Consider the following 25,453-nt stretch of genomic DNA (forward strand, 5'->3'; position numbering starts at 1 on the left):
ACTGCACCATTGGATAGGCTAGAATAGATTCTTCCCTTAATATAAATTTGACAATCTATTAACTTCTCCCAACCCTAACCAATAAAAAAAATCTGTTTCAAATCATGGGACTTCTCAAAATACAAATATTTTCTGACACAGCTATGAGACAAAGATCAGCAAAGGTTCCCCAAACAGACTGATGACCTCCCAGCAAGCAGCTGGTCGCCAGAAAATGACGAAAGTATACATAAGCCATCAAAGCCCCATTCACCCTACACCTCATTACGTCCCGATGTACGGAACGACTAACTGTCCTTATATAAGGGAGTGGCAGGTGTACCAACATGGCGGCTCACGGAGATTTCGTACAACGTCACATATGCGCCCGCGTATGTGCGTCAGCCGTAGAAGCCTGAGAGATGGAAGGGGGATTCACTCCCAGCCAATCAGCGATCTCTTTTGTCTCTAGGGAGCGAGTGCGGTGACGTCACCGGGCAGCGGGCCGGGGGAGACAGAGAGAGAGAGAGGTGCTTCCCATTTAAAGAGACCCCCTCTAGTTATCCTGACTAGAGGCCGAGTCAGGAGAATGGTGTGCGGCGGCTTCACCTGCTCCAAGAACGCGCTATGTGCGCTCAACGTAGTCTACATGGTAAGAATAGCGGAACGTCAGTGTGTGTGTCATGGCTTCATCCCAGGAGCCTCTCTGCTGCCCCTTCCCCCTGCCAGGCCTGACTCATCATTGTCTTCTCTGCCTCGTCCTCATCCTCCTCAGTGTTTGTGCTCCTCTCAGTCCTTCATCACATTAGTGATGGGTGGGATGCAGTATATTATACAGTTACCAGAACGAGGTAATGTGAGGACAGGCCTATACCCTCTTATTGGGATAGGACCCTCTATTACATCATTGTTGTTAGATCTTAAAGTGGTTGTAAACCCTTACAAACCACTTTGACCTACAGGTAAGCCTAGATTAGGGCTTACCTGTAGGTCCAAGAAATATCTCCTAAACCTATATGGTTCAGGAGATATTTGCCCGAAAACATGTGCCGTAGACAGCGGCGCACTGAGCGCGCATTCTCAACGACGGAGCTGCCGCGCGTGTCGGCTCCCGTGCGCATGTGCAGGAGTGACGTCATCGCGGCTTCGCCGAATGACAGCGGCGGAGCTGCGAGACCCCACCAAGAAGATGGATGCGCCGGACTACAGGGGACAGCGGTGACTTCGCTGGCTCCTGTGTCAGGTAAGTGACACATAATGGACTACTATGTGATGCATAGTAGTCCATTATGCTTTGCAGGGAATGAAAGAGGAAGTAAACTCATCAGGGTTTACTTCCTCTTTAAAGCAAAACTCTGGGGACAGTTCTCCGCCAGTCTTTGGGCCACTGGTTTCGCCATCTTGGCAGTGTGGAGCCGGCTATGACTTCCTGCCGGCTCCACACTGTGCGCTCACAAAAAGCCATGTGTTTCTGGATTGATCTTCCTCTAGTCTTGCCTAGGTGAGCATTGCAGGACCGGGTACCTTCAGAAAAAGGTATTGGCTGGCAGAAAAAAAAAAGAAAACCCTTTAAAATAAAGGGTTATGGAGTGAAAGAGGATAAGGGGATCTTTTAGTGGAAGTTCCAATTTAATGGCCAACTCCAATTTTTTTGTTCTACCAGAAAATGGCGCTCCCCCTCCCCCACGGGGTCCAGCGGTAGCGTATCCCTGGTCTATGGCGCATGCTCTGGGCTTGATGACCTTAGGAACAGTCCACAACTCAAGACTGCTGGGGGGTGCCAGACCAGTCATGTGCTGGGAGGATCAGGTTAGTGTATCTCCGGCCTCTTCCTTAGACCTTTTGATCTCCAAACTGTGGCCCAGGGGTCAGATGTTGCCCTTTGCTTGCTTTTATCCAGTCCTTGGGGCACCATTCCTGTCTCCCACTGAGGCCAAGGATGGGGGCACCATTCCTGTCTCCCACTGAGGCCAAGGATGGGGGCACCATTCCTGTCTCCCACTGAGGCCAAGGATGGGGGCACCATTCCTGTCTCCCACTGAGGCCAAGGATGGGGGCACCATTCCTGTCTCCCACTGAGGCCAAGGAATGGGCACTGCTTACTCTCACTTTCAGCAGTCTGGCCCCCTTAAAGTCTGAAGGACAGGAAACTGGCCCTTTGTTTAGAGGGTTGGGAGCCCCCTGCCTTAGACAAAATCAAGCAGTTGACCCGTGCAGTGTAGGCACAACCACATTGCATGGGAAATCATGGTTTTCGTTTTTCTTTGGCTGGATATGGGCTTTAAGAAGATTGTACAATCTGATTGCATGATCAGCTTAAGATCTGCCAATGGCTATGTGGTGCTAGGGCCTGCCTGACTGAATGCAAGTTGGTTGGGTTGTTTGTTTTAACATGTAACTGTATTGTGAAACTAAGATTGGTTTGGTTCAGCATTAAATGGTAAGTACTCAAAGTAGTTATCCTTTTAAATGCAGGCAAAGGGGAGGGAGTCCTATTCTCCTCTCTACATAGAGGAACCGGGGGGTTTTCGTTGCTGCTGGTGGCCAAATGGCATAATTTGGCATTGACTGCTAGGTCTGAGCACCCTGACATAGGAGCAGACACCCCCATCTTCTCCCCAGGTGCTGGTCTTCAGGCATTTTTATTGGCCGGTGTATTTTATTGCAGAAGAGACATTGTGGGGGACGTTTACTAAAACTGGAGAGTGTAAAATCTGGTGCAATGCTGAATAGAAATCAGTCAGCTTCCAGGTTTTATTGTCAAAGCTTAAGGGCCCTTTCAAACGGGCTGTCCACTCAGGTCTGCCTGTCATTTTGAGTTGGACCATCCATTCGCTCCTATGGAGCAGCAGATGTCAGTGATGACATGTCCCCTGACGTGTATAAAAGGGAGTTTGGGACTTTTTAAATGACGCACTTGGATAGTGGAGGTGAATTTTAACCATATTTAAAAGTTTATTGATTTGTTCAGTAACAGACCATAAGAAATAAAGATCAGATTCATAGCATATATAGGCATCAATGCAGTAGAAACATGATATATCCAAAAAGTTCCTATGGAATAAAATAAAAAATATAATATACTAGCCATATAGATAAAAATAAATTTAATGGGGATTTAATACATGTAAATGGTTAGCCAGGGCAGACTCGCCAATCCAGACGGTAAGTGTAGTGTGCGGCAGTGGGCGTAGGACGGGCCATGGGCAAGATCCCTCCACGGGAACTGAGGCGGCATAGGAATGGATGTGATATCTTGCCCATGGCCCGTCCTAATTTATTTTTATCTATATGGCTAGTATATTATATTTTTTATTTTATTCCATAGGAACTTTTTGGTCGCATCAGCTCCTGATGAGTGGGGATACACCCACAAAACGCGTCGAGCTTTTGAATTGATGTCCCAGTTATACTTTATACGGAACTATATTCATTTTATTATGAATTTTTTTTTTTTTTAACTATATACTAAAAATTAATTTTTGTTTTACATCCAGTGGATGCATATTTATCATGTGGGTGTACTTGCTGATGTCGGGCTTGCTGTCATAGGCACTACTATGCCACACTACCCAATTAATTTATTTATTAATATTATTATGTGCTGTTATATGTGGATACTATATATCATGTTTCTACTGCATTGATGCCTATATATTCTATGAATTTGATCTTTATTTCTTACGGTCTGTTACTGAACAATCAATAAACTTTTAAATATGGTTAAAATTCACCTCCACTATCCAAGTGCTTCATTTAAAGTCCCAAACTCCCTTTTATACGTACCGATTACCGGGATGAAGGCACTTATCTGTGCTTCATTTAAAGTCCCAAAAATTCCCCCCCTCTTGCATGTCCACCGACATCTGCCGCTATGCAATGCGGTCCTGTCCGCAAAATCCACACGGATGGTGGTCCTATATTCCATCAGTCTATCTGATCCAGATGAAAACAGACAGAGGCGGTCCGTATTCCCCCATAGAGGAGACCGGGACTATGTCCGCTCTGCATAGTGAGCAGAGACTGACCGGTCATCCACCCGCTCATCGGGGTGATCCCCTGCTGAGCAAGCCTGTTTCATCCCACGGAGGCCTAAGGGCCTAACTGGACAAGCTAAAGTTAGAAGCTGGCTACCATGCTCTGCTTCACCAGATTATGAATGCACCAGTTTTAGTAAATCTTCCCCAGTGTGTCTCTTCTGTGATAAATGGCCTACCTGCTCACAGGTTTTAGGAAAAATGCTTCCAGTTCTGCTGTAATTTTTAATGCGACTCAGTCACCACAGGGTTACTTTTACTAGCTGACCCCAAAGAAGCTTGGATAGTCTTACCTTTCCAGTGGTACATGTAATCAAAAGCCACAGCTTCTCCACTCTAGTCCCTGCAAGCATTTTACACTTCTGGGCCCCAGTGGCCACTGTGGTACCTCCTGTTGGCTCGTATATCTATTTCAGCCTTTCTCAACCTTTTGTAACACAGAGGAACCCTTGAAATAGTTCTCTGGTCTTGGGGAACCCCTTCTAAAAATTTGAAATTTACAACTCGTGATGCATTGATGATATTTTTTTTTTTTTTTGTGGTTGAACTAGATGGAATTTTAAATACATGGGCTGCCAGAAAGGTAATCCATGTTTCTTTTGCCAGTGAGCTAATGGGTAAACACGACCTTCTGATTGCAGGGTCACTTTATCATCTCCCTGGTACTTAACTCTTACCATACCCTGAAACGTAATCTGATTCTAAGACTTAACTTTTAATCGTGTGCTATTAATATCAATTGGATTGCAAAACTAGAATGAGGCAATCTCAAATACAAGTCCAGAAGAGGTCAGAGATACCTGTGAAGCACAAAATTGATCTGACATGCAATCTCAATGGCTCTGAAGTTGTTCTGTGTTGCCCATCTAAATAAATCCTAACTGTGTTAACGTCCAAATAGTTATTTTGTCGCCCCTTAGTTTCTGGGCCCAAGCTATTAATGCATCAGTAAGGGTCAGGGCTTCGTAACATGCACAAATCCGGAATATTGCTGCACTCCTTGGTATTATTGAAGCATTAAAATCACATTACAGGTATGACAGGAACATAAAAGGTCGTGCTTTTCACCATGGTCAGCGCTTACTTGGCTCTTGATTGGATAGATTTATAGCAGCGCAGCCATTGGCTCCCGCTGCTGTCAATCAAATCCAATGAAGCAGGGGGCAGGGCAGAGTCCAGCATTCGTTTGTGGATGCAAATTCTGGACTCGGGTGCGCGCCCGCAAGGTAACCCACTCAGGAGAGCTCTTCTCCTAGGGGGTTATCTGATGTGGGAAGTTTTTAGTGCCATTTCCAAAATTAAAAAAAAAACGACACTTTAGTATTTAGGCTACAAACAAGTACAATATGCAATTAGCAATGTGATTTAAGGCAAAAAACATATTTCTTATTTTATTTTTGATATAGTAAGCAAGTAGCTCAGAGGACTCAGGGCAAGAAATTAGAATGGGCGGGCAACACACATGCAATTTGACTCTCATAGTGACATTGAGCAGTGTGCAGCAGCACAGATGACACTTCACCAACACATCCCCCTCCTGAGTCAGTCTTTCTACACCAGGTGGTCTCTACAGTCCGGCTTGGCTTGCTCCCCTCCCACAGACCCTTACACAAGGCTCTGGCTGCTCTGCTTGGCTTCCTTGCACTATGATGTCACACAACACTCAGGCACTGCCTCTGCCAGACCTGCCTCCGCTGGCGCCACCTGAACAGGCACTTAAATGGTCTCGGCTGGCTCCGGACCAGAACTGCTCATGTGCAGCTCTGAGCCAAGCATCACAACCATACATTTTTACTGGTAACCTTTTTCTGTTACTGGTAGGAGAAAAGTGCCCTTTTATTTATTGCCAGTAAAATACTGACTGTTGGCAACACTGGGAAGTGTCAGTTCTTAGACTGCAGACAGGTCATGCAGTAACCTGTACAGTGCCATGCTGTATGCATCCCGGTCAAACACAAATTGCTGACAATGGAATGTGGTGATATAGGCTGCAAGTACAACCAACAAACGACACCATGAAATTACATTACCAATGTACATTTATGCAAATGAGGATGGATATACCCAGAAGGAAAACCAAGGGCAATACAAATATGACAGTTCTGTGTTTTTACAATTGACTTTATGTGCGCTTTAGGGCTGCTTCACACTGATCTGCTACACTTTTGTGTAGCTGCAGTCAGCGATTTTGATGATTTTTCTGAAAGTGCGCCAAAAGTCCTGCATGGTTTTTTCACAAATCTCACTGAAACTGTGAGACGTAATAGAAGTCTACGGGAAAGTGCAGCTGAACCCAGGAAAACCATGTGCTGTGACCTGTAATCATGTGTTAATCACATATATTGCATATATTTATTTATATTTGTGCCCTTTATTTCCTGCTCTGTGTCTTCTACAATTGAGCATAGGCCATGTTTGGCTTTTCCCCTGACTGTTCTGTTATGGTGTCAAAGGTTAATTTGCTGGTCTTTGTAAAGAGTGACCCAGCAAGTACTAGAAAAATATGACCTTGGGGTTTGTTTTTCGATGTTTGCAGACAGATGAAAGCACTACAGCCAGCATGTAAAGCCTCGTACACATGATCGGATCGGATTTTCGGCAGGGAATTGTGTGATGACAGGCTGTTTGCCTAAAATCCAACTGTTCGTACGCTCCATCAGACAATTGTTGTCCAACTTTCCGCCAACAAATGTTGGATGGCAGGCTAGTACATTTTCGTCTGACAACCGTCTGTTGTCAGATTTTTGTATTGTGTGTGTGACGGACGTGTACACACAAGTCGAAAGTACAAACACGCATGCTCAGAATCAGTGCTTGCCAAACACGACATTAACAGAAGGTGCCCAAATGGGTGGCGCTCAAGAGCTGAAATTCCACGTAGTACGTCACTATGTTCGTGTTTGTTGCCCAACAATTGTGTACCGTTTGTATGCAATACAAGATCCTGGCACATGCCCTTCAGACAAAAGTCTGATGCTTTGTTGGCCAACAATCCGATCGTGTGTAGAGGCTTAAGAGTGCATTTCCAGTGAGCACATATTTTTAGTTCTTTGTGTCATTCCTTTACTGGTTTTTGTTGTTGGGTGTTTTTTTTTTTTTTTGTTTTTGTTTTTTATGTAAATTTCAGGTGCATCAAAGCTCCAACCTTGGGAAACCACATTGCTTGCAGGGCAGATACTTTTATAATCTTAATAGACTACTTCGTCCAGACGAAGCTACGCTATTCTTTCCAGCAAAATGCGTTGACATCACCACAGTTCCGTGATGCCACCCACGGCATGCCCTGCTCCAACAGGGACTAGGGACCAGGAATGTAAGGTGACACAGATTGCCACCTGACCTAAACTGCATCCGCCATGGATTACCCCACTCCATCAACCATTATCCCTTGGAGTCTGCTTGACCTAGAGTGCAACAGACATAGTGGAGGTCACGGAATATCAGAATACACCAAGATGTGGTAACGTACAGACTTCTGTCCTCAATTGTCATTCATAGGAGCAGCCAAGCTGAGCTGCTTCCCTTAAGCGACCACCCTGGTGTGTGCTATATGGACTGCCAGTCTTACAACCCACACATAACAGCGTTGTTCACATGCACACCACCTCACTCAGCAGCCAGCCTTTGTCGTTGGTTGATCGGCCACAGAAGGTTGTATTCATATTGTTGGTGAGTGTATGTGAAACACAATTTCACAACCATTGACTCCCCTACAGAAATGAATTTAGTGCCAATCGGCTTGCACCAAACCAACATTGGTTAGGTCAATGAGTGACTCCACTTCCCTGGGGGTCGTACACCTACCGATTGTCAGACTTGTCAACTGTTTTCTTCATTTCTATCAAGTGATATTTATCACATGACAATCTCTATGTGAATGGTATTTGGTGTCCGGACTTTTTGTTTGTGCCATGTTTTGTATGTCCTTTTTTTGTCTTCTGTTTATTTTCACACTTCATTGCAGTGTTTTAATTCTTGATCTCTAGAGTATGAAGTTTTTATTTATACTGCGCATATTTTTAGCTGTCAATTTTTGAACTTAATCCCTTTTTGTATACTTCTGAATTAGTCGTCCTTTTTTTTTTTTTTTTTTTTTTTTTTTTCTTCCCCTTTTTTTTTTTTTTTTTTTTTTTTTTTTATTGTATATGTGCCATTGTAAACCCTCTGCATTTTGTACATGAATGGATTGCTGTCAAGCGGTCCAACATCTCCCAGTACCTCCTTTTCCCTTTATGTGAAAGGGCCCAAACCTCTACATGCCCCCCTGTTCACTACCACCAGATCCACAGCATCACTTCCATGACGTGTGACATGCACAGCTTCAGCTGCTGTCAATCAAGAGCGGGGGGGGGCATGGGCGTGGCTTAGTGTCAGGGCAATCAGTTTCTATGGATGTAAGGGGACTTGTCCATCCATAAAACCAGCCTGCAACACATGCAAGGGTAGCTTCATGGGTCCCTGTAAAGGAAAGAAGTCATCTGAAGAAAGGAATCAAGCGCAGGAATTGAATGAAGTTACATAATTTAAAAGAAAAACAGGTATGCAAATAAGGTGTTGGAGGTCTACAGGTTGGGTTTTTTTAACATTTTAAACTCCAAGTTTCCATTCTGGCTGTATAGCCATCTGCAAACCTCTTCAAATATAGGAGCCATTATATACGGTGCAAATAAATGTACTCCTGTGATTACAGTAATTCATGGTTGGAGCATGTTAGAGGGTATTAAATGGATGCCCTGCTTTACATCAGAGATGTGGTCAGCGTACCTCTCCTCATGCTTCCCCTGGGGTGTTTTTTTTTTTTTTTTTTTTTTGTTTTTTTTTTTTTGTGTCATCTGCGGCTGGGAATTTTTTTTTCATTATATGTAAATGATAGATTTAGGACTACAGAGTCTGTAAGGGTGACCAGATCAAGGCGGAACATATCAACATTCATTTTTTGCCACAAAGGAGAAATAAGAATGCTGGTAAATAATGGGTTTTGTTATAGCTGAAAGATGGAGTTGCCACGTTTTAAGGATGTGAAACCTTAACCCCATAATGCCTGAAAGCGTGTTTGTATCTTTGCATGTATTAGTAAATTGTACATCTCAACACAACTACTTGATCGATCGATCCAAATGAATTTCTACCTTGCATAACTTTTCAGGATAAATTGGGCCTTCGTTTGCTGGTAAATGTTAATGAATCTTGATAATAGGAAAAAAAAATAAAAAATTATCAAAAGATGACCAAAAAAAATAACATCACTGTATTCAGAAAGGAACATCAGACAAAAACCTTCTTCAAATTTTAAAGTATTAAACAAGTGCAATAAGAATAATCTGTAAAAAGAACAAACTTTGTATAAAATCTTTTGTAATATTCATGCTTTTGGCACTACTTTTTTTTTTTTTTTTTTTTTTTTTTAGGGCTTTTGTCGATGGGGCATGTTTTTTCCTGCATTTGGAACATGTTTCTTTGGACATAGCATGTGCAGAAGGGGTGCATTTGATCTGCAGGCCAAATGCAGCCTTTTCTTTTCAAGCACATTTTCCATTTGAATGCCATTGCATACATTCAAATGAAAAACAGCGTTTAACAAAAAATGTAGCCTATCAGCTGCCATAGTTTATACTGCAGCAGGTTGGCTCCCCTGTGTAAGCTGTCGTAGCTGTAGGCCGGCTCTTTAAGACGATGTAGCAGATGCAGGCCTGCTACATTTCGTAAACGCACAAATCCCAGTCCTCTCAGAGGAGAGGAGACAGATCATGTGTTCATACTAAGTAGGAACAACGATCTCTCTCCTCGTCCAGTTGGACACATTCCCCTCACATTTAGAAACACACCTAGGGAACACAGTTAACCCCCTGATCGTCCCCTAGTGTTAACCCTTCCCTGCCAGTGACATTTATACAGTAATCAGTGGCTATTTTCAGCTCTGATCACTTTATAAATGTCACTGGTCCATCAAGTGTCTGATTTGTCCACCGCAGTGTCTCAGCCCTGATATATCTATTTTGTACACGCTATAACTTTTGCGCAAACCAATCAATATACACTTATTGCAATATTTTTGGTTTAAAAAAAAAAATTAAAAGTAGAACAAATATCAGCCTAAACTGCTGAAGACATTTTGGTTTTGGGCTTTTTTTTTTTTTTTTTAATTGGGATATTTATTATAGCAAAAAAAGTACAACATATTGTTTTTTTTTTTTTTTTTTTTTCATTGACATACTTTTTATTTTTGTTTTTTTGTGTATAACATCGCACAACCATGCAATTGTCAATTAAAGCAACGCAGTGCTGTATCACAAAAATGGCCTGGTCATTAAGGGGGCAAATCTTCTTGGGCTGAAGTGGTTAACTAAAATGCCAGTTGAATTTTAACCATTAATCTGCATTGTCTCTTGCTAGAACATTGTTATAACTTTTGTTTGTGTTTATTCTTTCAGCTGGTTGGCCTGCTGCTGATTGGCGTGGCAGCCTGGGGAAAAAGCTTTGGAATAGTCTCCAGCATTGAGATTATTGGGGGCGTCATCGCAGTTGGTGCTTTCTTACTCATTATTGCTATTGTTGGCTTAATTGGAGCAGTTAGTCACCATCAAGTGATGCTCTTCATTGTATCCTTAAGTGGTGTTTTAGTGAATGAGTGTGCATGTAAAAGTTAGGTGAACTCCAGCAATGGGTAAAAGATTTGTATGTTCAGCTGGTCTTCTGATTTCAAATGCCTATGCCTCACTGTACAGCTCATTATGGCAGTGATGATTGATTGAGGGGGCAGGTGCCACAGGTAGCTGCAATGCTAAAAACAAAAAAATGTAATAAAAAAAATAATAATGGTGTCATCTGTTTTGACTATGCGTGGTCCATGAAAGGAAGTCATGGACATTAATAACCTTGTGAGAATCAATTATCCGTGATTTCCTCTGCGGACTGAAAGTGTGGAGAGTCTCCCCAAATGAGGCTGAGACGGGGAAAGAAAAAAGACCTTCTTTTGGTTCTAAACTTTTCCTCACTTTATTCAAAATAAATATTTGGTTTTGGGTGAAATTTGGATAAAGAGTCTTCGTGCGCAGAAAACGGCCAGGAATACATAAATCTGTTCACCTTTTGTTTGCAGTTAGCCGCTAAGGCTGCATGGAAGTATAGTCCTCCCACACTCCAGACAATAATAGATGAGAGGCTAGATGTCCCGGGAGCCGCACATCAAGATGACCCTGTGTATGTGGGGACGTGTGTGGACAAGTGGCATACTCTGCCCACCAGAGCTTAATCATGAGCATATATTATGAAAAGCATTAGAGACATTATACTGCAGAGGGTGACACCACAACCAATTATGTATATAAGCACAGAAAAAAGGAAAAAATAGAAAAGACTTTTAAGGTTGCCACTATAATTCCAATAGGAAAGAAAATGGTCTCTTGTTATAATAAAATATAAATTTATTGAAACACATTTAAAACATATGATAAAAAAAGTACATAGACATGTCTTATTGGTACAGTGTATGTGTGAGAAAAAAATATATATATATTTGTGCTGAACATGTAAAACCACATAGATGGCCCATACAATGGTATCCCTGTTGTCCAAGAAGATCCCTTCTGACTGGAGGCCAAGCTACTGGAATTTACAATATCTGTGCCAATGGATCGCTATGCGTTTCACCAATAGCTTCTTCGGGGGCTCCTATTGGGGGGGGGGGTACATTATAATATTTAGTCCATGTACTTTCTCTGTAGATAATCATAACAAATTACTACATGCTATCAAACAATTATCTAAACAATATAATTGGTTAATCTTAAAGATTTGTATACAGTTTAGAAATAATGTTATACATGTTACATGGAAAAGGGAGAACCAACATATATAGTATTTAAATACATTTCAAGTTTCTAATATACATACCATGGCTAAAAGAACATCCAAGAAACGCAAGGCATACAGTCCCTTTCACTTTAATGGGACGGGTGGTGATGCGGCAGTGACTCAACAAGGTGAGGGACGTGGCGGGAGCAGGTGAGTGGATGCCCGCTAACAGGCTCTGCCATGGTGGATCTGAAATGACAGGTGCTCTTTAAATGTAAGCACTTATTCTCGCTGGTAGTTAGAATCTTTCCTATTTGCAAATAAAATGAAGATTTCCTATTTAGAATAATAAGCTGTCAAGTTAGTAAAACTGCAATATCAGAACCGATTCAATCATACAGTTTGAAGTGTACATAGATTTGCAAAACAGTGGGATAAAGGAATATTCTTTTGTGCAGTGAATGTTATCTCACCTTGCATGCTGAATAAACAAAATGATTAATGTATCTTAAAGCGGGGTTCCACCCTAAAGTGGAACTTCCGCTGAGCGGAACCCCCTCCGGTGTCACAATTGGCACCTTTCAGGGGGCAGGGGGGTGCAGATACCTGTCAAAGACAGGTATTTACACCCACTTCCGGGCATAGACTCCCGTGGGAGTCTATGCCTCTTCCTGTCCTGACGCGCTTTCTGCTGGGACACACGGGTCCCAGAGACAGCGCGGACAATTCCTATTGCGCTGCGCGACTCGCGCATGCGCAGTAGGGAACCGGGAAGTGAAGCAGATTCGCTTCACTTCCTGATTCCCTCACCTAGAATGGTGGCGGCAGCAGCTGAAAGCCGATCGATCGGCCTCGGCTGCCGGCATCGCTGGACCCTGGGACAGGTGAGTGTCCATTTATTAAAAGTCAGCAGCTGTAGTATTTTTTTCCCCCAGTACAGTCCCGCTTTAAATAGAAAACTATCGAGAGAGAGAGAGAGAGAGAGAGAGAGAGTCAAAAAAATTTTTCTGTGCTTGCTCATGAGCATATTCACTCCCCATGAGTAAGCTCTGGTAGGCGGAGGAAAAACACATTGGGGGCATGGCTCCAGGGTGAGACTGCCAATTGTCCATTTACAGCGTGTCTTTTCTTGATGTGTGGTTCACAGGAAATCTAGTCTCTCACCTTTCGTCTGCTGCTGCTTTGGGCTAGTGTTTTTTTATGTCACAAGCAGGACAGAGATAAGGTAAGTGGTCCTAACTGGTACATTATCATACGTACTGCTACTGACACACTATCCTGCTTGATTTCCTTTAGGTAATCGCTTCCTTTACCATTGAACTGTTTTTTTTTATTGCCCCGATTGCCTGCTGTGTGTTTAATTTTTTTTTAATAGTATTTTTTTTTTTCCCCTGTTAATGGCTTTATGCATCCTTAATTGTCATAGTACATGGTGGTGTTAATACTCATCTTTATTTTCCAACTGGTGGTCTCTTGTTCCTGTTTGGCTATGAACAGATCGCAACAAGTAAGTTCTTGTGCTCCTGTTATGTTTTTATGTTGGTAATTTATAACAAGAATAGATGGATCCTAATGGATCCTAGAGAAGCACGATAAATCATTAAAATTGCAATCTTGATTTACCCTGAAACCCCCTCCCCCCCCCCCCCCCCCCCCCAAATCTCTGTGCAGCATTTCCCTGATTCATTCATGCAATAAGTGCAGAGAGTTCTCTGCTCACTCAGCTGTCAAAAAAAATAAAAATAAAAACGTCAGCCTGACAAGTTTTTCACAACATTGTCAGTGCTGGGAGATGATTATAAACAAAGTAACATTTAGTTCCCTTAGATCAAAGGAATTAACTTTGGTCTGTAAATGAGGAGTGCCAACAGCTTATAAATCTTTTTTACGTTAAAATACTGGCACTATATACATTTTTGGCTGATCTGTATACCATGGTCATGTGATAAACTGCCTGAGTGTTCAGGTAGGAGGAGATTTCCACTACAGCCTGTGTCCTCATGCTTTTATGGGAGGCGGATCATCCATGAATCAGGCTGTGACATCCCACACAGTGTTCTTTTAGTTACTGGGCATGGAGGAAGAGGGAGTGACTGGGCTGTCATTTTGGATCTGTATACACGCCCAAATGTGTGATGTCCATATCATGTGACCTGAACTGCTCAACTCGACAAGGAAATATTCTCTCCAGAAATAGAGACCAAACTAAGTATGTGCAGCTTTAATACCCTCACTGTGTCTTATCTGGCCTTGCCAAGAGAGATCCTGCAGGAGGGGGAGGATCTGTCCATAGAAGATCAAAGAGCCTTTTTACACAATACAGAGGATTACCACCTTAAAGTGGAAGTAAACCCATTGATTTAAACAGTTTAAAAAAAATAAAAGCATGCCGGGAATGCTAACTGCACATTGGCTGTGCTCTCGGCCAAACTATCAAACCATCCAATGGCTGGTGTCATAACGAATCACATGTGCAGCACCATAGCAGTTGAAGATTAAACAGAGGCAAAGATGGCAGCTTCCTTGGCTGAAAACGATAGGGGAGTTTGCTTCCACTTTAACCACTTGCTTACTGGGCACTTAAACCCCCCTCCTGCCCAGACCAATTTTCAGCTTTCAGCGCTGATGCACTTTGAATGACAATTGTGCGGTCATACAACACCGTACCCAAATGAAATTTTTATCATTTTTTTTTTTTCCCCACAAATAGAGATTTCTTTTGGTGATATTTAATTACAGCTGGGAGTTTTCTTTTTTGCTAAACAAACAAAAAAAGATGCAAAATAAAAAAAATCATGTTTAATAGTTTGTTATAGAATTTTGCAAACGGGTCCTTTTTCTCTTTCATTGAAATGTGCTGATGAGGTGGCACTGGTGGGCACCGATAGGCATGGTTAAGGTGGCACCAATAGGCACAGATAAGATGGCACTGATAGGTGGCACTGATGGGCACGGATATGTGGCATATGAGGCGCAGCACTGTTGAGGCAGATTGTGGGTACTGGGTGGCACTAAGGGGTGGTACTGATGGGTGGCACTTTTACTTTAATTGGGTTGCAGTGGGCACTGATGACTTGGCCATGATCGGGACTGAAGTCCCTCTCACGGCCGCCGGTGTTCGGCTTTTTTTTTTTTTTTCTCCTCGCGCTGACAGCGCGAGGAGGAGAAATAGCCGATTACCGGCTCTGTTGTGATCGCATGATCAGCTGTCATTGGCTGACAGCTGATCACGTGGTAAGGGGTCGGGCTTGACCCCTTGCTCCGATCTGTGATCAGGCGAGTCTCATAGACTCGCTGATCACAGAGCGCGCCGCGATGGCCCCTCGGGGCACGCAGGCCGCTCGTGCACGGGACAACGTCATTCGGCTATAGCACGGATCTCAAGCAGTTAAGTTCCACAATGAGTATAACAAGCATGCTATTATGCTTATACGGACTGGTTTAACCGTTGTGGATTTAGTAACACTTTAAAGACTAAACCATTCTCTGACACTTGTTGCTTACAAGTTAAAATCAGTTTTTTTTTTTTTTTTGCTATAAAATAACTTGGAAAATTTTATTTATATATATATATATATATATATATATATATAAAATTAAAAAAAAATTATTAGCAAAGACCCTAGAGAATAAAATGGCGGTTGTTAGAATATTTTATGTCGCACTGTATTTACGCAGTGGCCTTTGAAAACAATTTTGTGGGAAAAAGTACACTTCAATGAATTAAAAAAAAAACAAAAACAAATGGTAAAGTTAGCCCAATTCTTATAATGTATAATTTGAAAGATGTTACGCCTTGAGAATCGTGAGAGAATCATGATATTTGCGCTACACTGATCTTGGTAAAGAGCCTCTGACGGAGGTTCTTTACCACGTGATCAGCCATGTCTATTAACGGCTGATCACTATGTAAACAGGAAAAGTCGTTGATCGGCTTTTCCTCACTCGCGTCTACGAGACACGTGTAGAGGAGAGCCGATCGGCGGGTCTGCGCTGATTGTCTATCAGCGCAGCCTGCCCCCTTCTTCCCCCCCCCCCCCCCCCCCGGATGCCCACACTGGACCACCAGGGAAGCCCCCAGGACCACCAGGGAAGTGGGCAACATGGATGGGCAGGTATGTAACCCATGGCTATCCACATGTGCAAATGACAGCCCAGTCTGTGCCAATCGGTGCCTACAAATGGGTACTGACTGGCACCATCATGTACCAAAATCAGTGCTGCATACCAGTGCCACCTCATCGGTGCCCATCATTGAAGAAGAAAACCTACTTATTTACAAAAGTTTAACAGAAACAAAGAAACTTGTGTTTTTTTTTTTTTTTTTTTTTTCTTTTTTCGGTCTTATTCTTATTTGTTGCGCAAAACAAAAATCGCAGAGGTGATCTATTACCACTAAAAGCTCTATTTGTGGGAACAAAATGATAAAAAAAATTGTACAGTGTTGTATGACCATGCAATTTTCATTCAAATTGCTACAGTGCTGAAAGCTGAAAATTGGCTTGGGCAGGAAGGTGTCTAAGTACCCGGTATTAAAATGGTTAAAGGCTGAGACATAATGGGGCTTGTAGAGCCGCAACAGCTGGAGACCACAGGTTGAGCATTCATGGTGTATGAATAAGTTGCCTGTGTCCTGTACTGTACTCCAAGATAGAATGTACAGGTACGTTAAACTTTCTCTGTTCTGTGACACCAGGGCAGATTGGATGCTTTGAATGCATGTAAACGCAAGTAAATATAAACACAGGAACATTTGATCTAAGAAACGAGGTTTATTTTTTTTTCCTGTGTTTAAAACTGAAACTTTACTGTATTTTAGCACCACAAACTGAAAACCTTTTTGTTTTTTAATTTTCAAAGCAAGCCCGCCCTACTATCCATGTCTCCATGCTTTATTTTTTTGAGAAATCGGTTTGAAAAACACCCCCTAGCATTTTACACATGGCTATTTTGAGTAGGAGCAGATGATTGATGTAGCATTAACTTCCAAGAATCTATCTGCCCTTAGCTCAGACCTAAAGGCAGGAGGATGTGCTTGGCTGAGGGAGCTCCTCATCCAGATGAAAGAGGAAAAAACATTTGTGGTAATGGGGGGGAATCAACTCCTGGCGGAAGGAAAGAAAATCAAATCCTTAATGGACTGTCTATTCAGCAAGCTGGAAGTTGACTTTCTGTTCTACTGACTTGGCAACAGACCAACGCATACAAGGAGTGCTGGAAATCAGGAGCACTGTTTGCTTTTGGAGTTTGTGGCTTCACCCTTCTTTATATATGTAGCAAGGTCTATGGCCTTGTCCAGCCTAATGAGGACCTCCTCCAAGTTTAGCCGATAGCGGACATCCTTCAACATGTAGTGGGTTGTGAGGCATAGTGGATGCAAATATAGTGAAAGTCATTGGGCGCCAGACACTTCTTGGATGTAAAAGAGGTTTTTATTTCTTGTGACAGTCCTTTTTTGTATTTTTGGGGGAAAGGGGGTTAGGGCCAGCACACCCTTAAGTAGTTCTAGATTGAATTGGCAGACTGAGACTTCAATAGGACAACTGTGCAGGGAAAAGCCTAAACAAGGCGCCACTTCTGCACATGCAGGAATGCTGTCAGTCCCTTTTTAACGGTTCCTAACTCAAACGTAACAGTTCTTTCAGCTGCACTACAACTGCCTCTTGTAGTTCTTTAATGCTGAGCACCTGATCCTTCACTAGACCCTCTGATTTACTGACTCTGAATCCCTTGAGCTCCTCCAAGGTTGGTGGTGGTAGCTCCTCAAGCGTCACCCATGCTTCTCTGCTGGGTCCCTAGCTTGGCACTCTAGATGCTTCACCCCTGCTAACCGGCGAGGTCCCTGGCTTGACACACAAGGCTGCCCTGCAAGCGTCTCCATGGGTTGGGTCCCTGACTTGATCACCGAATGAAGTTTTCCTGATTCTCCACCATGCCCATTCGGTGAAAATATGGTTTCGATACTTCGGTCACTCACTGTGGTCCCTGGTAAAGGTGGTTGGTTCCTTTTGTGGTGACCGCTTCCCTTCTAACTCCGACCACTGACAGGTTCTACGGCCGACAGAACCATTACCTTCGGATGGACTGCAAGCCGCAGTCCCAACCCTGTGCTTCCCTCTTACTTCTGGATAGGCCCTCAGACAGCATGGCAGCCAGATGCCCCCGGGATAGGCCCAATCCCTGGCCTAGCAGCCTGGGGTGTACAACACACGTCCACTCAGGTGGCACAGAACAGCGATCACCTGACCTCACCAGAATATATATATATATATATATATATATATATATATATATATAGGTTCTCCCAGCAGGCCAAGGGATTCAAGAAAACCCCTGCCCATTGGCTGAGATCTACCCATAACCTGACCTTGGGTTGCCCTTCTCATAACTAGTACCACCCAGTTCCCAGCCACCTAGTAGTTGAAGTGAAAAGTGCAACAAGGCCAATCGACCAAGATGACTACTCTTGGCAAGTAAATTTGGGAGGAGCTCCCTGACTAAACCCCAGGGTGCTACATATATAAATAGTGTGGCTTGTGCTGGTGTGGGAACTGGGATCTAAATGCTAAGTAGTGAAGCACATTTTGTTGCTATCAACACCTTTTTGCTAAGTTATCACACATGATCCACAGCATTATGTGGCAGCATTGTCTGTTTCTTTTGATTACAATAAAAGAATTTGGAAACTAGTCAGTGTGGTCACGGAGACCTCAGATATTTTTATGAGGCCAGGAGACCTTTGCTTCCCTTCACAATAATAGAAAAGGAGGTTCAGAAAGTCTAGCACCAACTGAAATTTTTGGTGAGCTGGTTGCTGTGTAGGTGTTGATTTTGTTTGTTCTATATGTATAGAACTGTATTTAAAGACCTTCTGATTATTGCAGGAGCACTTCCTGAACAATACATGGACCCACCTCGGTAATGTCACGCGGAGAGAGTTGGAGAAAAACTTGAATTGCTGCGGTCTGTTAAACAACACGAATATAAAAGAATTCAATGAGGAATATGCTTTTTGTGACGCGGTATGTGCTTTTGATATTTAACCCATTTATTCTCCAATGTTTTAGTGATTTATAACCACTTTTTGTCTTCCTTCCTCCTTCTTCTTCTTTTTTTTTTTTTTTTTCTCGCCTGACATTTGAAACCGATCTAATGAAGAGACCATATTGTTATGAGAGCAAATGAGTCATCCATTGTTTTTCTGACTCATTGGTCACCCACACATCTGTTGCACTTTGGTTTTTGGGCACCTTTTGTGCTCATCAAAGGCCTCTTTGTTCCTTTTACATTTTAGGACTGTAAGCATCCACATCCTTCGTGTGAAACCTGTGGGGACAAAATGTTAAACCATGCTGGTGAAGCCCTGAAAATACTTGGAGGTGTAGGACTCTTCTTCAGCTTCACAGAGGTAAATGCATAATTTTCAGATTCTGAAACCAAAATAACAGTTCCAATATGGGATCCAAACCTCTTTCATCTTAATGCATTCTCTGCATTAAGGTGAAAAATTTCCCAGTGGTTGTATTGCATCACTCCCCACCTCCGTAAATACATACCGGAGTCCTCACTTGATCCAGTGCTTTGCCCATCTGCAGTGGCTCTCTTCTGTCTCCCTGTGAGCAGAGAGGGGTGGGGGCTGAGCCACACTGTGTGCATCTATGGACACACACAACCGGACCCGGGGACATGCTCGCACATGTGCCTCTAATAGCACATGGCTTTTTATGGGGGGCACGCGGATGGCAGAAGGAGTGGCGAGCACTGGCAGGGGGCCCCAAGAGGAGGTAAGGTGCTGGTTTGTGCAGTACAATTGCACAAAGCAGGTCAATATAACGTGTTTATTTTCCGTTTAAAAAAAAAAAAAATCCTTTTAGAACCACTTTAATGTGTAATGAGCATTGTAGCAAACAGGATAGAGTGTGTGTGTTCCTGGTTTTATAACCATTTCACATGACTATTTGTGGGCTTTTTTTTTTTTTTCAGAAATATTGTGTAGTTGAGTTGAGAGGTATCGTAATATAGCGCAGTCTTACCCGAAGGGTCCCAACATGCATAGAAAAGTTCCTGGGAAGAGAGGGACCAGATGCAGCACAGAGTGGCAGAAGGGTAGAAGAGAGAGACTAGGCAGGAAAAGTCAAGTCTTCAGTAACCCGCAGAAGACCGGAATAGTGGGGGCCTCCTGGAGCTCGACAGGGAGGCTATTCCATAGTACGGCACCCTGGTGGGAGAAGACCCAACCACTACACCGGATCTTCTTGGGCACTGAGATGTAGAGGAGATCTCTGCCGGTAGATCTGAGTGATCTGACAAGCTCGTTCGTGAAAACGAGAGCAGAGAGCTTTGGGCCAGGCCTCTCATGATCTTAAACATAATACATCCTACCTTTTAAATAAGGTGTGATAGTGGACTGACAGCCAATGCAAGGCGTAGAGGACAGGGGTGATGTGATCCCTCAACGGGACATCCATGAGTAGCCTAGCCACCGCATTTTGAATAAGTTGAAGCTTCTGCACTAGCATCTTTGGCAATCCCAGATAGAGAGAGTTGCAGTAGTCTAGGCAGCTACCTATCGTGGCACAGATGACCATTTTTCTGTCCGAGATATCCAGATATTTAAACAGCCCCCTCAAGAGTTTTAGCTGCCAGTGACATGCACTGATTACTTTTTTTTTTTTTTTTTTTTTTAACCTGAGGAGCTAGAGTTAAGCTTGAATCTAGGATGAATCCCTGCTCACAGACCTGGGGGGGCTGCCTCCGGAGCAGGGCCCAATGGGTGAGGCCAAGGTGGAATATCTGGGGGGGTGGCCAGATCGCTGATGATCACCTCAGTTTTGCCCCCGTTTCAGGAAGTTGGCAGACATCCATGTATTGATGGCCTCCAAACAACTGGCAAGGGTGGCATCAGCTGTCTGGTTCCTAGGAATCTTTTAGGTAAACCTGGGTGTTGTCCTCATAAACATGGTACTGGACGTCGTGGGACTTTAGCAGGTTGGCAGGGGGGCCTCATATAGATATTAAACAGCAGGGGTGACAAGGCAGAGAGCTGTGGCACTCCACAATCCAGGGCGGTGTACTTAGAGTAGAAGGGGCTAGTCTTGACTCCCTGAACGCTGCCCTTTAAAAAAGAGGCCACCTAGGCCAAAGCCGACCCGCTCATACGCAAAGCAGATATCATCCACTCAAGTAGAATTCCATGATTTATGGTATCAAACACAGCTGACAGATTCAAGAGGACCAGAACTACTGAGTCACCCCTGAGGACATCATCATAAACACAGATGAGGCTTGTCTCTGTTCCATGCCCTGGACGAAATCTGGACTGGAATTTGTCCAAAAGATGGAATGACTCAAAGTAAGCCTGTAGTTGCCCAGTATGTCCGGATCCAAGGTCGGTTTCTTCAGCAGGGCCAAGACCACGGCTCGCTTCAGAGCACCCTGGACAATACCTGTCCTGAAGCAGCAGTTGATTATGAACGGTGGAATACGGGAGTCTGTGCAAATGAAAAAATAATAAACAGAAAATCCATACAACCACAACCGAAACCCAATGGAGGGTGGTATGTAAATGAATAACAAATACACATACGATTCCACCACACCAACCAGGACAGAGAGAGCAGCTGCAATGATGTATAAAACAACCTGGTGGTAGCTTGCATCAATCTTGATAAAGATGATGGGGCGCTGTAAGAGATATAACATCTCTAATAGATGACTCCCCAACTGTGTCAGTGGAGGCAAATGAATACCCGGCCCGCATATAAGCACGCTGACCCCTAACCAGCGTCACCTGAGCACGGTAGGAGAGGGGAGGGGCGTCCAACACAGGCGGTGAGCTCTGTCTGTGAACGCCCATATTCCCCACCTGACCAGCTATGAAGGAGAACTCAACCACAGTGTCATGACGGAAAGCATGACGTCACACACGGGGATGGAGATGTGACGCCGATGCACTGTGGGCGCCCCCGCCCTCCCAAACACCAATGTGCACTCCCCCCCCCCCCCCCCCCCATCCATACGGGGGTGGGAGGGGACACACAAACCGCATCGCAGCTCCCGGTTATATCAGGTACAACCACGGCCCTGGATGTAACTCGGCCACATCCTGCAATCCCTTAATGAGAATATAGTATGGCTATACTGCATAATCTCAGGGATACCAAAAAACGGTGTCCCGAGTATGCAGGACCTGGAACATGTCAATCCAATTCATAGGAAACTAACATATGGGTGGCAGGGGAGAACTGTCTACCCTGCCCATGAGCCTCCATCCCTATATAGTAAATATGCCTCCATCCCTGATACGAAAATTATACTGGGGGATTTTGGGACCGCATAAAAGTAATTAGTCAAAGTACATGTTTAATAGATCAAATTAAACGCATACCAATTTAAAAAACAAAGTCCACAGAGAGACACACTATACTGAACGTCATTAACTGTTCACAAACACATAAGTGTGCGTGTACAAAACAAGCATCAAGAATACATCAGAGTATAGCAAACCCGGTGCCACTTGGTGGTCTCATGAGATCAACTGTACATTCAAACATTTGTCTACATCCTTTTAACAATGTAGCAACACTTGTGGCGGGAAAATAAGTAAAATTTATAATAATAAAAACAGTAAATACATAATAAAAAAATAAATAAAATGTTCCAAATTGGTGGTGTAGTGTACACCTAGATCTATACCCCAGATGCATGATAAAGGCCGCGATATTAGCTGCATTGGCCACTGCCGACCTGCAGTTAAGAAGACCCCCCTCTTAAGGAGGATGCAGGAAGGTTTCTTAATGGATGAGGAAGTGTATTAGAAGCATTGACCTGTGAAAGTGATCTATGAGAAAATAAAGTGTGTAGATTAAAATCAGTGGCCTCAATCTGAGGAATCATATTAGTATGAGAGAAACACTTAGTGTCATCTGGTAATAAAAGCAATGGGGAAAGCGGGTCCTTTAAAACAGAGGCTGATTGTGATATGGTCTTAACAAGAGGGCCACACGAGCCATGTTGACTACTGTTATATCTAAAAGAAAATGTAATCAACACTACGCTAGCAGCAAATAGTAACAATACTAGAGGGCCAGAGGCATAATACACAGTGTGGGGAATCAATAAAACAAAATCAAACAGTTTGAAATGTGCGGGAACCTATGAAGCAAATATAGTCTCTAAGGGCAGTTGCAAGCCTTATCAGTTGCCTGGTGCCCTCCTTCTCTGTAATGAAATCAAACTGAAAGATCATGACTGTTACATAATCTTCCATGTATTCCCCAGAGACAGCTGACTACCAACATTCTTCTTTGAGAAAATTTTAATTTTATAGTACTGGTACCCAGCGAGCACCTATTCAAGTTTATAACTCTCCTTGTAACGTTCACAGCCCATTGGACAAGCGCTTATCAAAAATTCAGCAATGTGGAAAAAAAACCTTCACTCTTAAATCGTAAAAAAACACACACACACACACACACACACACACACACACACGGCATCTACATCTTACAGCTAAAACAGGAAATTGCAGACTAGCAGTGTCAGTTTGTATATGCTTTAACAAACTGCTTGGATGAAAATGAAATTATGTAGCTCTTTGTAAAAGACAGTAGTTGTGTGCTTATCTGATGTTCTGTGTGTATTCTTTTTTTTCAGATCCTTGGTGTTTGGCTTGCATTTCGGTACCGGAACCAGAAAGACCCTCGTGCAAATCCAAGTGCTTTTCTATAGTGTTACTAAACAGCTGCCCACAATCTTTCAATCAATTTTATTTTACAGTTTTGGTCCCATCTTTTAGCTGCTAATTTCTGACACTATGATTCCATGTTCAGATTGGCTGGAAGAAAGGGACGGGGAACAACAGAGTGAACCTGGATATAGGGACTTTTTATGAAAAAACAAAACAAACAAACAATCAGACCATAATTTTTGGGGGCAGGGTATCATGAACCAACAATGAGATGTCTGTGGTGCTGAGCATTTAGTTTGCCTTTAGGATCTACTGATTCCAAGGCAGAGAACATTTGTATGCTAGCAATATGGCCACTTGCATGTCTACGTCATATTTTTAGTAGTGTCATTTAATGTCCCAAGTGGTGCATGGTGGGAAAAGGGACACGTTTTGCCATGGTTTTTAGAGAGCGGATTGAATGATAGGTCGATTGATGTATGTTAAAAATACATATCGTCATTCTTGAGATGATGTTTCTTAGGCTCATGGCAAAGGGTGAAAAACGACTGATTCATGTAGTGTTTTTATAGAACCGTTGGACTTTGATAGGTAGTCTGTTACATTTTAGAAGCTGTACATACTATTGATAAACCTGCTCTAGCCTGTATACCCTTGCACACAGGAAATTGAATAGTGTTTTCACTGGAGTCTCACTGATGCAACGGAAAAGCTGCCGAACATCAGTCATGTGGATTATTCATGTCTCCAGTACATCTTATTGGACTTTGACAACTGATGTATATTTATTTATAAGAATGCTACTACCTTGTTAGTACATATGTGTATATATGACCTTTATGCTATTCATTGTGCAGCTCTAATAGATTAAGACTTTTCATGGAAAACTGGTTTAACAGATATGGAAGGATGATGATAATAAAAGGCTTGTAGGTACTCATGCTAGTTTTGTTTTTCTATTCCCACTTTCCATATCACTGTCAGTTCTTGGATGTAGATTTTAACAAATGAGTCTGAACGGAAAGAAGCATTCTGCTTAGAACATTCATAACCCCAGTTATTTATGTTAAAGTACAAAAACTGACATTTAGGCCCCTTTCACAGGGGCAATCTAATCAGGTCCACCTGTCAATTTCCAGGCGGAACTGATCGGACCCTCCAGTCTCTTCTATGGAGCAGTGGATGTCAGTGCACACTTGTCCGTTGACACCCGCCGTCATCCGATCGGCCAAAAATGGATGTGGGACCTATTCCACCCCGTGTCCACTTTTCATAGTGGAATTGACATTGACCTGTCATCCGCCTGCTCAGCAGGGATCAATGGAGAGATCCCCGCTGAGCAAGCAGATTTCGCTTCATGGAGGCACCCATGTGAAAGGGGCCTTAGGATCTCTGCTGTGTGCAGCCCATTGCTCTACACTAGCTGCCCCGGGATGCACCAGAATGGCAGCCAGTCATTTTCCTCCCTGGCATTACATCAAGTATATATTGATAAATATCAAAACCCTGAAAGTGTTTATTTTAAATCTTTTGTTCTGATCGCTTCCTTTTTAACCTATAACATTTTTCTATTTAAAGTTATTAAAACCTTTTCCATAAACCAACATGTACTTTGTTTAGTGCTGCATTAAAGTGTCAAGCTTTCACATAAAAAAAAAAAAAAAAAAAAATCTGCTTTTAAACTGTAGTGGTTGTGTGTGTGTGTGTGTGTGTGTGTGTGTGTGTGTGTTCTCTCCCTTTTTTTTTTTTTTTTTTTTTTTTTTTTTTGTGTTAAGGACCCCCCCCCCGATACTTGCCTCGCCATGGCTCCCTGCTGCTCCTGTTAGACAGTGACAATACTTGGTGCATTTTGGTATAGAGAAGCATGTGATGGTGCTCAGATCAGGTAATCTCTAGGCTCAAGTGCTATTACATGACCAGTGGTTGTGATGTCTCTGCTCTCCTTGAAATTAAA

The 25,453-nt window shown here is 43.1% G+C and overlaps 1 protein-coding gene across 1 annotated transcript; it reads left to right on the plus strand.

The window, feature by feature from the left end:
* The first annotated feature begins 373 nt into the window (after nucleotides 1-373).
* On the plus strand, nucleotides 374-24,435 carry TSPAN31 (tetraspanin 31). Its single transcript, XM_077483652.1, has 6 exons — nucleotides 374-631; nucleotides 10,448-10,615; nucleotides 13,237-13,317; nucleotides 18,695-18,832; nucleotides 19,105-19,218; nucleotides 23,466-24,435. Exons 1-6 carry the CDS (start codon nucleotides 569-571, stop codon nucleotides 23,538-23,540), a joined length of 639 nt encoding a protein of 212 aa, XP_077339778.1. The 5' UTR covers nucleotides 374-568; the 3' UTR covers nucleotides 23,541-24,435.
* Nucleotides 24,436-25,453: the final 1,018 nt, after the last annotated feature.

The sequence above is a fragment of the Lithobates pipiens genome, unplaced genomic scaffold (genome assembly GCF_037356315.1).
Source record: "Lithobates pipiens isolate NorthernLeopardFrog02 unplaced genomic scaffold, aLitPip1_a1.2 Scaffold_16, whole genome shotgun sequence".
Classification (NCBI taxonomy): Eukaryota; Metazoa; Chordata; class Amphibia; order Anura; family Ranidae; genus Lithobates; species Lithobates pipiens.